Here is a 14,204-nt window from a genome sequence, read left to right as displayed (position 1 = left end):
TGTGGGGGTGTATTTCAGCTGCAGGGACAGGACGACTGGTTGCAATCGAGGGAAAGATGAATGCGGCCAAGTACAGGGATATCCTGGACAAAAACCTTCTCCAGAGTGCTCTGGACCTCAGACTGGGCCGAAGGTTTACCTTCCAACAAGACAATGACCCTAAGCACACAGCTAAAATAACGAAGGAGTGGCCTTACAACAACTCCGTGACTGTTCTTGAATGGCCCAGCCAGAGCCCTGACTTAAACCCAATTGAGCATCTCTGGAGAGACCTAAAAATGGCTGTCCACCAACGTTTACCATCCAACCTGACAGAACTGGAGAGGATCTGCAAGGAGGAATGGCAGAGGATCCCCAAATCCAGATGTGAAAAACCTTTTGCATCTTTCCCAAAAAGACTCCTGGCTGTATTAGATCAAAAGGGGGCATCTACTAAATACTGAGCAAAGGGTCTGAATACTTAGGACCATGTGATATTTCAGTTTTTCTTTTTTAATAAATCTGCAACAATGTCAACAATTCTGTGTTTTTCTGTCAGTATGGGGTGCTATGTGTACATTCATGAGGAAGAAGAATGAACCTAAATGATTTAAGCAAATGGCTGCAATATAACAAAGAGTGAAAAATGTAAGGGGGTCTGAATACTTTCCGTACCCACTGTATATATATACATTTTTAAAAAAATTTTATTGTTTCTATTCTTGGAGATCCACTATATGCAAGTATGTTAAACCCCTGTAATAACTATATTTCCCCTTTGTTCTCTTTGTTTTCTACCAGGTTTTTTTTTATATATAACCTAATCACAGCCACAGCACACTCTCTCTTTCCCTTGATTACACACAAATGCATCCAACCCCTGACTTATATGACTGATAATTTAATGAGGTTGAGCAGTTATATTTGCAATGAAGAATCTATGTGGATGGTATGGTATCTTGCATTATCAGTGCTTGCTTCATAAACAGAACAATTTAACCAATAATGATAATTATGATTGATGACCAGTCAAAACTAATGAAAACGTTGACAGTTAATGAAAATCCACCTTTATTCCTTTCTATTGTCTTTATTTTAGCTGTTTTCAAAATGTGTCCATGGCATGATATGAAGCATTGTATCAGAGCTACATTCTAACAGCAAAATCTATTTGTGCTGAAATATTGCATACTTTATTACAGCTAACTTTTACTGCTACTTCTAAATACCTGTAACTAGAGGAATATTAAATGCACACAAGTACAAAATATTTGTTGAAGCAATCCTAAATCATTTACATCCTGAACATTAAGCTAGATAAGTGGAGGAGCCAGTTTTATTTTAGTTTTGTCAGGGATCCAAACAATTTGGATATTTGTATCAAATGTGAAATGTTTAGCTGTTATAGTGCGTCTCTCACCTCTTTTTAGAAGTTTCCTTTACATGATTTTTTTGCAGTTTGGTCTTGGCTTTCAGTTCAGCCATTGGCTCTGTGGTTACTGATATCTTACGCTCCATGCTGACCCTCTCTGCATGATTCCACAGCTTGTGCTTCTGCAGGTGAACTTTTGTGACGAACACAGCCTTGCAGTATGGGCAGCCATAACTGAACTTCCCCGCCACAGTTTCCTGATACACATAAGCCGACACAGATATTGAAATTTCTGTATATTTTAATGCATTGTATTATGTAGCCCAGTTTTAGACTAAAACTTTAGTTGTCATCTTAATTGTTTTTTCAGTGCCAAATCATTTAAATGTAATTAAATACTTGTTTTTTTTATCTGTTCAATTTAAAATGGTCACTGTAACTACATAGAAACATGTATAGAAAATAATTAATTTTAGACCAAATGTTTTAATGTCTGGATTAATAGGTAGTTCATCATAAACTAATGATGAAATAAGCAATATACTAATTAGGAACTAATAATGCATAAACCTTGACTAAGGCTGGATTCATGATGATCCATATCAACAGCCAACTTTACCTTTTAACACGTTTGTTAGTTAATGCAATATTTATGTGAAAATATACCTTTTGATAATTATGTTAATGTCAATGTAATTATGTTCATGTTTATAAATCAAGAATATGTGAACAGTAGAAGTGCTGTTACCTTTTAGCATGTGAAATTTAAATGTGTAGAAACTTTGTGGGAGTTTTAACAAATGTCATGCAATACTTTTATAGTTCATAAGCATTTTGCTTTGTATTTCCGTTTAACTTTTACCTTGGTTATTGTATTAGGGTAAATTAAATGGATTCCATTTGCATATTATACTTCAGATCACGCTGTTTCACCAGCGTGATCTGATAATGTATATTTGTCATAATTTTAAGGGACCAATAATCATGAACTCATTATTATTCATTAATGTAATATGTTAGTTCATGTTTTAGTTAATCCATGTTTATGTCATAACTTTTGAGGTCCACATTATAACTGCCAATACATAGTAACACCTGTGAATACAGTATAGTACTATTAATAGTACCTCCTGTCAATTGCACATGCACCACAATACATAGTTCCCAGCCCATTTAACAAAGATGTGAATGAAAGTGAAGAACAGGATCTGTGCCCTATGTTGGAATGAAATGGAGCTAAGGCAGTAAGTTGCAGGAAAAGAGGAATGAAAATCACCTGAAACTTCTCTTTTTAGTAATTGCAGCATTCTCCCTGAAAAAATTAACTCATATCATGGTCATTGAGATCAGAGTACGGTTTGGTACAGTTCATTTTATATTTAAGAATCCATTTAATGAGTTTACCTTTAGATGTTACTTAAAATGTTCATTTATCAAATGTGGCAAAAAAGAAAGGCACTCTGTTGTACTAATGCCTACCTCCAATTTCCTCTTATCTGATGCACCAAACTCTCCTTAGAAAAATGTTTCATTACATAATAAAAATCAGAATGAGCAGCAATGATACTTGGCAAAGAGACAAACAATGTGACAATCCATACCTGATCAATGAAATTCAGGATGCTTGCTTTGCAGTTAGTACTTATCGAAAGTGGTCCAAGGAAAGGCAACCAGTGAAGCAGTGAAAGGGTCATGGATGACCAAGGTTAAGTGAGGCATATGGCAAAAAAAGCCTTCCATTTAGACATTTAGCTAAGAGAGTAAGAAAAAAACCAACTATGCCAAAATACAGAAGTCTCGATATAATAACTAGTGTGCATACACACTACACTCATTAAGGAAGAAAAAGGAAGCCAAACCTTATGACTACTTCCAGTCAGGAAACTTCACAGAGCAAAAGATAGATGAATTCATACAAGAACTTATAAGACACATTTCTAGAAGAACAGAAGGAGATTTAACTTCCGTTTAATATGTTCATAGAATGCTGATTAGGAAGGGAGTGGTACTACCATGAAGTCCACTGCTGGGTAAACTGGTCAAAGCACATTTCAACCCACAGCAGTTGCAGCACCAGGCAATCTTCTGTGCATGGAACAGGCTCCATTAACATGTGGAGGGCCGCATAATCGAAAAGGCAGCCACTGCCCAAGCCCTGCTCAATAATACGGGACCACAGTGATGATGACACAAGGAACTTTATCAAGCTGTTCAAGAACATGGCCACAGTTTGCCACCTGAATTCTAAGGTGGGATGATGGCAGATTGGTTTTAGTGACAGCACCCAGCATTAATTGATCAGGCAGTCCAACTGTAGTCCAGCTGAAGTCCATCTCTTTTAATATTTCCAACTGTAAATATATATACAGTGGGTACGGAAAGTATTCAGACCCCCTTTAAATTTTTCACTCTTTGTTATATTGCAGCCATTTGCTAAAATCATTTAAGTTCATTCTTCTTCCTCATGAATGTACACACAGCACCCCATATTGACAGAAAAACACAGAATTGTTGACATTGTTGCAGATTTATTAAAAAAGAAAAACTGAAATATCACATGGTCCTAAGTATTCAGACCCTTTGCTGTGACACTCATATATTTAACTCAGGTGCTTTCCATTTCTTCTGATCATCCTTGAGATGGTTCTACACCTTCATTTGAGTCCAGCTGTGTTTGATTATACTGATTGGACTTGATTAGGAAAGCCACACACCTGTCTATATAAGACCTTCCAGATCACAATGCATGTCAGAGCAAATGAGAATCATGAGGTCAAAGGAACTGCCTGAAGAGCTCAGAGACAGAATTGTGGCAAGGCACAGATCTGGCCAAGGTTACAAAAAGATTTCTGCTGCACTTAAGGTTCCTAAGAGCACAGTGGCCTCCATAATCCTCAAATGGAAGACGTTTGGGACGACCAGAACCCTTTCTAGAGCTGGCCGTCCGGCCAAACTGAGCTATCGGGGGAGAAGAGCCTTGGTGAGAGAGGTAAAGAAGAACCCAAAGATCACTGTGGCTGAGCTCCAGAGATGCAGTTAGGAGATGGGAGAAAGTTGTAGAAAGTCAACCATCACTGCAGCCCTCCACCAGTCGGGGCTTTATGGCAGAGTGGCCCGACGGAAGCCTCTCCTCAGTGTAAGACACATGAAAGCCTGCATGGAGTTTGCTAAAAAACACCTGAAGGACTCCAAGATGGTGAGAAATAAGATTCTCTGGTCTGATGAGACCAAAATAGAACTTTTTGGCCTTAATTCTAAGTGGTATGTGTGAAGAAAACCAGGCACTGCTCATCAACTGTCCAATACAGTCCCAACAGTGAAGCATGGTGGTGGCAGCATCATGCTGTGGGGGTGTTTTTTAGCTGCAGAGACAGGACGACTGGTTGCAATCGAGGGAAAGATGAATGCGGCCAAGTACAGGGATATCCTGGACAAAAACCTTCTCCAGAGTGCTCTGGACCTCAGACTGGGCCGAAGGTTTACCTTTCAACAAGACAATGACCCTAAGCACACAGATAAAATAACGAAGGAGTGGCTTCACAACAACTCCGTGACTGTTCTTGAATGGCCCAGCCAGAGCCCTGACTTAAACCCAATTGAGCATCTCTGGAGAGACCTAAAAATGGCTGTCCACCAACGTTTACCATCCAACCTGACAGAACTGGAGAGGACCTGCAAGGAGGAATGGCAGAGGATCCCCAAATCCAGGTGTGAAAGACTTGTTGCATCTTTCCCATAAAGACTCCTGGCTGTATTAGATCAAAAGGGGGCTTCTACTAAATACTGAGCAAAGGGTCTGAATACTTAGGACCATGTGATATTTCAGTTTTTCTTTTTTAATAAATCTGCAACAATGTCAACAATTCTGTTTTTCTGTCAGTATGGGGTGCTGTGTGTACATTCATGAGGAAGAAGAACGAACTTAAATGATTTTAGCAAATGGCTGCAATATAACAAAGAGTGAAAAATTTAAGGGGGTCTGAATACTTTCCGTACCCACTGTATATATATATATATATATATATATATATATATATATATATATATATATATATATATATATATATATATATATATATACATACATACAGTGAGGATAATAAGTATTTGAACACCCTGCTATTTTGCAAGTTCTCCCACTTAGAAATCATGGAGGGGTCTGAAATTGTCCTCGTAGGTGCATGTCCACTGTGAGAGACATAATCCAGAAATCACAAAATATGATTTTTAAACTATTCATTTGTATGATACATCTGCAAATAAGTATTTGAACACCTGTCTATCAGCTAGAATTCTGACCCTTAAAGACCTGTTAGTCTGCCTTTAAAATGTCCACCTCCACTACATTTATTATCCTAAATTAGATGCACCTGTTTGAGGTCGTTAGCTGCATAAAGACATATGTCCACCCCATACAATCAGTAAGAATCCAACTACTAACATGGCCAAGACCAAAGAGCTGTCCAAAGACACTAGAGACAAAATTGTACACCTCCACAAGGCTGGAAAGGGCTACGAGGAAATTGCCAAGCAGCTTGGTGAAAAAAGGTCCACTGTTGGAGCAATCATTAGAAAATGGAAGTAGCTAAAACATGACTGTCAATCTCCCTCGGACAGGGGCTCCATGCAAGATCTCACCTCGTGGGGTCTTAATGATCCTAAGAAAGGTGAGAAATCAGCCCAGAACTACACGTGAGGAGCTGGTCAATGACCTGAAAAGAGCTGGGACCACTGTTTCCAAGGTTACTGTTGGTAATACACTAAGACGTCATGGTTTGGAATCATGCATGGCACGGAAGGTTCCCCTGCTTAAACCAGCACACGTCCAGGCACGTCTTAAGTTTGCCAATGACAATTTGGATGATCCAGAGGAGTCATGGGAGAAAGTCATGTGGTCAGATGAGACCAAATAGAACTTTTGGGTCACAAACGTGTTTGGAGGAAGAAGAATGATGAGTACCATCCCAAGAACACCATCCCTACTGTGAAGCATGGAAGTGGTAGCATCATGCTTTGGGGCGTTTTTTTACACATGGGACAGGGCGACTGCACTGTATTAAGGAGAGGATGACCAGGGCCATGTATTGCCAGATTTTGGGGAACAACCTCCTTCCCTCAGTTAGAGCATTGAAGATGGGTCGAGGCTGGGTCTTTTAACATGACAATGACCCGAAGCACACAGCCAGGATAACCAAGGTGTGGCTCTGTAAGAAGCATATCAAGGTTCTGGCATGGCCTAGCCAGTCTCCAGACCTAAACCCAATAGAGAATCTTTGGAGGGAGCTCAAACTCCGTGTTTCTCAGCGACAGGCCAGAAAGCTGACTGATTTAGAGAAGATCTGTGTGGGGGAGTGGGCCAAAATCCCTCCTGCAGTGTGTGCAAACCTGGTGAAAAACTACAGGAAACATTTGACCTCTGTAATTGCAAACAAAGGCTACTGTACCAAATATTAACATTGACTTTCTCAGGTGTTCAAATACTTATTTGCAGCTGTATCATACAAATAAATAGTTAAAAAATCATACATTGTGATTTCTGGATTTATTTTTTCAGATCATGTCTCTCACAGTGGACATGCACCTACGATGACAATTTCAAACACCCCCCCCCCATGATTTCTAAGTGGGAGAACTTGCAAAATAGCAGGGTGTTCAAATACTTATTTTCCTTATTTTTTTATATATATATAAAAATCGATCATCTGTCTGCAGGTTCCACCTCTACCATCCCTTCTTTACCCAACAAGTAGGTAATGCTGCCACCTGGGTATTTCCAGAACCACTGCCCCTAAAATGAAGGTGGGGGCAGTGGTTTAGATCCCCTGATGTGACACAGGCCACCCCTGATCGAGCTGGAATATACCATATCCAAGGGGTTACATATCATGCTTTGGTGGATTAGCATGCGATTGGACCACCATCCACTTAAGGCTGGTTCAGTGTGAAACTTTAAATACAGCACATAAAGAGAAGGTGAGGTGTGTGCATGGGGATATATGTGAATAGCCATTAGTGTCCATTACTATTCAATTTAAGAAGAAAACCATATTATTAAGGCAGCAGTTAGTCCCTGCCTTACCCATCTGCTAAATCTGGAAACAAATTGGTTGGTGTTTCAAATTGTGCAGGATTGTGCAGGATGATTTAATTACAAATCCAGAAGCTTGCAATTCAATATTATTTCATATAGAAGACAATGTCCATTTATGTGCCCTACCAGTGTCAAGTAGTGCAGACATCTTCCTCGTAGGCAGCTATCTTTTTTTAAGATCTCCATAAATATTATTATTAAATTAAAATGCTAACCGTAATAAGTTTAAGATTAAAATTTTTATGGAAATTACTCACATAGACACACTGACTAGATCACACAGGCTTTTTGTCATTTGTTTAGCAATTTATTTACAGTAACACATTAACTCACAATTTGACTCACTATATTACCAAATCAGCAGTGGAAGTGAGAGACAAACTACTAGGCAGAAAAGATTGTTCACTTCTGCAATTGTATTTGTGTGCTTCAATTGAATTTATTCAGTAAATACATCACAATTTATTTGAAAAAGTAATGATTAAGTATAAAGTAGGCTATTTTGATAATGTAAGCATCACCAGAATTTATAAGATATACAGACAGTTGAGGTACTTTTTTGAAATAATAATCAATTCTCTAGCCTAGCTGCGATTGTTGTTATTATTTACAAACTTTTACTATGTCTTTAGTATTTTTATAGTTGTCATGACACTCATGCTGTTTTGAACTTGAAATAAAACAAATAATGATGGAAGAATTTCACTCGGTTTAGGTGGACCCATTTGTGGGACATCGCACTGCTCCCACCCTCTGGTTTTCAATAACACCCCCAGCCCCTCTAGGGCTGGATGCCATGGTACAGGCGTGACAGAGGCTGCGTTCTGGAGAGTTCTGGCGAGAGTTTGCCGGGACAGAGTCTGTCTACTCCTGGTGGCCCCACAGTGGCCAAGCAGGCCATGGTTTGCGGACCTGGTAGCCCTTTCTCGAACACCTTCCCTAGGAGCCGCTTTCAGGAGGGATCTTCTATCTTAGGCAGGGGCACAATAATACACCCACACCCAGAGCAATGAAGGCTATGGCTGGGGGTCCCTGAGCAGGCACAGCTCGTAGCTGCTGGTCTCTCCACCGAGGTGGTAGAGACCATTCTCCAATCCAGAGCCCCCTTCACGTGTCTGCCATTGCAGCCTGTCATGCCCCCCTCGCAAGGCTGGTGACACGCGGCACCCGAAGTCTGAGGCCTCTGGTGCGACCTAGAGTGCCTGCATGGGTAATCAAGGGTAGTTTCAGTCTCACTTGAGGTGTGAATTGTGGGCAGGGCTTACTCACTTATATTGAAGGTGCTGCGCTACAGACATAGTAGGTAGCCGCCCTAAGGCCAGTAATGCTTAGTGTTTATTTGGAATTTCTTATTTTTCTTTTTAAAACACATTGATCTCAAATTGGGAGATCAATTATCTCTTACAGACACAGACATTCCCATCCACAGAACAGGTGTCACATTGCCAGTAACATCATCTACCCTCCCCTGTTGTCTCAATCTCAAACAGTGGTGGTAGGTGGGCTCTGGAATTGCCAGTCTGCTGTAAGGAAAGCTGACTTCATCACAGGCTTGGCTTCCCACTACACATTCGACTTTCTGGCGCTTACTGAGACCTGGATATCCTTACAGAACAATGCTGCACCAGCTGCTCTGTCTTCTGCCTATGCTTTCTCTTACTCATCATGAGAAACCGGTAGAGGTGGTGGTACAGGTCTACTTTTATAATGGAGATGGTGTTTTACACCTCTCCCTTTGTCTCATCTAACCTTGTCATCTTTGGAATTCCATGCAGTTTCAGTTACCTCTCCAATCAACCTCTTCATTATTGTCATCTACCTGGTCCCATTGAAGACTTCCTAGAAGAGATGGACACACTCCTCAGTACTTTCCCTTCTGACAGCGCTCCTCTGACAGTTCTTGGTGACTTCAACCTCCCATCCGACAAACTTCAGTGCCTTTTGCCTTTTCTGAATACCTTCTCCTTGACATTTAACCGCTGCGCTCCAACACACAAGGGACGAAATGTACCTGGTTTTCACCCGCCCTACCCCAGCTACAGACATGACTGCCACTGCACTTTCAATCTCTGTTCAATCACTTTTTTTCAATCACTCTTCCTATTCAACCTAAAAATAATTTACATGTCTCTCTTATCCTTCTTAACCTTCACTCCATCTCTACCTCCTCTGTAGCTTCCTGTACTCTTTCATCTCTTCCTGACCCTGACTCCTTTTCCTCTCTACCCTTGGGCGTTGCTACTGACTCCTTCCTTTTATCTCTTTCCTCAAGCATGGACCTCCTTTGCCCCTTGACTACAAAACCCAAGAAGACTTCTTGTCCCACACCGTGGCTGTCAGAAGTTTTGCGCAGCAATCGACGAGAACTTAGATCTGCAGAGAGAAAGTGAAAAAACTCATACCTCGATGTAGACCTCGCATCTCGCACTCCTGACCATATTTTCTTTTGAGTTGACTTCTGCCAAAACTGCCTTCTACAAGGAAAAGCTTGAGGCCTCTGCACAAGCTCCTCGTAAGCTCCACAACATCTTTTCTTCACTACTCAACCCCCCTGCTGCACCTGCTCCATCCTCCCTGACTGCTAATGACTTTGCCTCCTTCTATGATGAGAAGATTAAGGAAATCTGCCAGACCTTCCCCTAACAATGACTACACAACACAGCTGACAATCCACTAGGTCTCTGTCAAGCTTCTCAAACTTAACAGAAGATAAGATACTGCAAGTCATCAAATCTTGCAATCCCACCACCTGTCCTCTGGATCCAATCCCTCAACTATACTTCAGACCATCACACAAGATCTCCTGCCCTTCATCTCCAAAATCATCAACGGGTTATTAACATCTGGCTATGTACCAACTACCTTCAAGCAAGCAAGGGTCATCCCCATCTTAAAGAAACCTGCTCTGGATCCATCAGACATCAACAACTACAGACCGGTATCACTTCTCTCCTTTCTTTCTAAATCTCTGGAACGCACTATTTTTAACGTACTGTCTCTCTATCTCTCACAGAACAACCTCCATGATCCTAACAAGTCTGGGTTCAAAGCAGCACATTCGACAGAGACGGCCCTTTTGGCTGTTTCTAAGAAACTGCATGCTGCTCGGTCAGCCAAGCTGTCATCTGTAATTATCTTCCTGGACCTTTCAGCAGCATTTGACACAGTGAACCACAAGACACTTTTGTCAACCCTCAAAAGCCTCGGTATCCACGGAACAGCAAGGGTTTTCTTTCTACCTGGAAGGTCACTCATACCAGGTAACATGGAAGGGATCCACCTCTTCCCCCTTGCAGACTCACCACTGGTCCCCTCCTTTTCTCCCTCTATACCCACTTCATTGGTGAAGTCATATCCTCACATGGGTTTTCTTATCACTGCTATGCAGATGACACTCAACTAATCTTTTCTTTCCCTCCATCAGATTCCACAGTTTCTGCTTGGATCTCAGCATGCTTGACAGACATATCTTCATGGATGAGTGCTCACCAAATTAACCTCAACCCCAGCAAAACAGAACTGCTGGTCATCCCAGGTGAATTATCTCCAGGTCAAGATCTCTGAATATCTCTTCATGACTCTCTGCTCTCCCCTTCAGCCACTGCTCGTAACCTTGGGGTAACCATGGACAATGAACTGTCCTTCCCACATGTCGCTAATGTGGCTCGTTATTGTCGATCTCTTCTCTACAACATCCAAAGCATTCGACCATTTCTGTCCACACAGGCTGCCCAGGTGCTTGTACAGTCTCTTGTCATTTCAAGACTCGACTACTGCAACTCTCTGCTGGCAGAGATTCCACTGCAAATGATCCAAAACGCAGCTGCACGGCTTGTGTTCAATCAGCCCAAGTTCTCCCACCCCACCCCACTGCTGTGCTCCCTTCACTGGCTTCCAGTTGCTGCATGTATCAGATTCAAAACACTGATTCTTGCCTACAAGGCCAAAAATGGACCAGCGCCAACTTACCTCAGTGACCTCATCACATCTCACACTGCACCACGCTGTCTGAGATCCTCCAGCACTGCTCAACTGGTACCACCTTCTCTCAGAATGAGAGGTAAGTATACTTCAAGGCTCTTCTCTGTTCTGGCACTGAGGTGGTGGAATGAGCTTCCCCTAGATGTCCGTACAGAGGAGTCCCTGACTATCTTCAAGCGATGACTGAAGACCTACCTCTTCCTGAAACACTTAAATTAGCACTTGCCAAGTTTGCCTTGTAGAATTCAAGAGTTATATTTATATTGAGTTTGTAATTTGGCATACCAGTGTAGATTTATTCAGTGCTAGACACTCAAAGCACTTTTGTACATGGCTCTGGATAAGGGCATCGGCTAAATGCTGCAAATGTAAATGTAAATGTAAATGCATGGGACTTAACATTTGACATATACATCCACAGATCAGCTGTTCGTCTGCTATGGCCCTCCGAGGTCTGCCTGTGAATAAGCAGATGCTCAGCAGATGGATTGTGGATGCTATTTCTTCCTCTTGTCTCCCCACTCCTTTCAAGATCAGAGTATACTCCACTCAAAGTGTGGCTGCCTCTAAGGCCTTGTCCTCTGGAGTTTCCCTCCAGGACATGCAACGCTGTGATCTGGTCCACCCCAATGACCTTCACCCTAGCTGTGCCTGTTCATGTCTTCTGTGAGATACTCACTTTTGTGAGTTACACTGGTTTCACTCCATGTGCGTTTAAGCTTCCTGGCCGTGACGTCACCCCGCCGGTGATGCTGCACATTCCAATGAACTAATTATACATGTGATTCAGAGCGTGGCCAACGTTGAGGTGTTCCCAAAGTTTCTGATGCAGCTCGAGTTCCTGAAGGGGAACCATGGTTACATACATAACCTGGAGATGATACACCCTATGTGAACATGTCAAAACTATGTCCAAAGTGTCAATATTTTGTGTGAGCACCAATGTTATCTAGCACTGCCTTAATCCTTCAGGGCATGGAATTCGCCAGAGCTGTACAGATATTGTAAATCTGTACTGCTATACCAGCTGTCCATTGACTACTCTAAAGAAAATCAAATTTTCATTTTTCCTTGAGAGCATAAACTAAAATGGTTGCTGAAATCTGAGGAGTGTACTCACTTTTGTGAGATACTGTATATTCAATAGACAAAGAGCCTAATCTTACACTGCCCATCTTGATTGGTGAACTAGTGTATAGGTTTGTTACGGTTATGGAGGCCCCCCTTCAAGCCTGAGGCCCAAGGCAATTGCTTGCTCAGCCCATAGCTAGTGCAGACCCTGCCTAGAATGAACATTCTGTTACTGTTACGTGGCGGATATGGAGGCGGAAGCCGGAATATAAGTGTTTATCAAACAAAAGGCAGAGCCAACACAAAATACAGAGATCGGGGTAATCCGGCAAAAGGCAGTCCGTTAATAATATCCACAGTGAGTTATGGAGAAAGCGCGGCGCGGAGGCAGCGACGGAGAAGTGTTAGTAGTCCGAGGTAGGGAAGGTAAATGCAGCCGTGGAGAGAGCGAGGAGTCCGGGAGAAGAAGGTATGTAGCGGAAGAAGCATACACACTGACACGTACCACCATGAACCTACAATAACGGACAGGGAGTGTGGGTGAATGTCGGGTTTTTATAGGAGCTGGGGATGAGCGAGTGAAACGAGCCCCAGGTGTTCCCCATAAAGCCCGATTGTGAGCAGCTCCGTGCGGGCGGGGCACCGAGGTGCTTTGGGGAATGCCGAAGTTTGACAGCCGCCGAAGGGGGCGTGGCAGGGGAATTTCTGACAGTTACACTCTAGATAATATAATGCTGCATTTTAAAAGAAAAATATGAGAAAAATAATGGCACTGTAGTAAAGCTTTCATACACAAACCTAAAAACAGGTCACTCACAAATTAGAATGTAAGTTGTGCCAAACTAAATTAGTTGCATTTCAGTGAGCGCATCACGGATAGCAGCAATAATTTAATGAAAATTTTCAATTTTCAATTAAAAAAAAATAAATAAATAAAAAGATTAATTTAAGCCAGACAATTTAATAAATAACCATGTAGATTACAATATAATTATAACAGATCTGCAATAATTTTTTTTCCCCTGCCATTTAGTAGGGTGAACTGTCTTACATTCAAATGTCCATCAGTAATCAGTTGTTAACCTAAAAATGATAAAACTACAATGAATAGACATTTGGTGTAAGCCAGATGAGAATTGGATCCCCTTTGTGTCTGATTCTTCTCAAGGTTTCTTTATTAAACCATCTAAGTGAGTTTTCTTTGCCAATGTCACCATGAGCTTCATTATGAATAAATCCCAGCATCCCCACCCAGCCTCCCATTGTACCAGTTCTACAGAAGGACTATCAGGGGCATCCTGAACATCGCTGCCTGGTTTGGGAATTGTCCATAGGTTAAGGGGGGGGGGGGGGGGTTTAAAGAACAGCTCAAAGGATTATCAGGGTCTCTTTTCTTTGCATCATGGACATTTGCACAACATGACCACAAAGGCATTGTGGCTGATCACAACAACTCTTACACCCAATAGTCACTCTCCTGCAATCTGGAAAAAGGTACTGATGCATCCTCGCCCAAGCAGTTTGCAAGTGACACCACGGTCATAAGCCTCATCCACGATGGTGATGAATCTGCATATACTGGCAAGAGGTTTAACGGCTGTCTACCTGTTGCAGTCAAAACAACCTAGAGCTCAACATGCTCAAAACAGTGGAGATGATAAAGGTCTTCAGGAGAAACCTACCTGCATGGCTAGACTACAGCCCAGACTG

General features: G+C 41.8%; 2 protein-coding genes across 6 annotated transcripts in view; one reads left to right on the top strand and one right to left on the bottom strand.

Annotated features, from left to right (window-relative positions):
• Positions 1–14,204, top strand: part of LOC310715085 (uncharacterized protein) — a 401,686-nt gene that overhangs the window by 331,562 nt on the left and 55,920 nt on the right. The gene's annotated exons all lie outside the window — the stretch shown is intronic.
• Positions 1–14,204, bottom strand: part of znf512b (zinc finger protein 512B) — a 59,340-nt gene that overhangs the window by 17,365 nt on the left and 27,771 nt on the right. For all 5 annotated transcript variants that reach the window (XM_083570387.1, XM_083570385.1, XM_083570388.1 and 2 more), the window contains one exon: positions 1,400–1,608. In XM_083570387.1, coding sequence (XP_083426513.1) covers positions 1,400–1,608 — 209 coding nt within the window. The remainder of the gene's footprint in view (positions 1–1,399; positions 1,609–14,204) is intronic.

The sequence above is a fragment of the Silurus aristotelis genome (assembly GCF_946808225.1).
Source record: "Silurus aristotelis genome assembly, chromosome: 19".
NCBI classification, from domain to species: domain Eukaryota; kingdom Metazoa; phylum Chordata; class Actinopteri; order Siluriformes; family Siluridae; genus Silurus; species Silurus aristotelis.
Note: the sequence above shows the minus strand (reverse complement) of the source record. Positions and strands in the feature narration are given on the sequence as shown.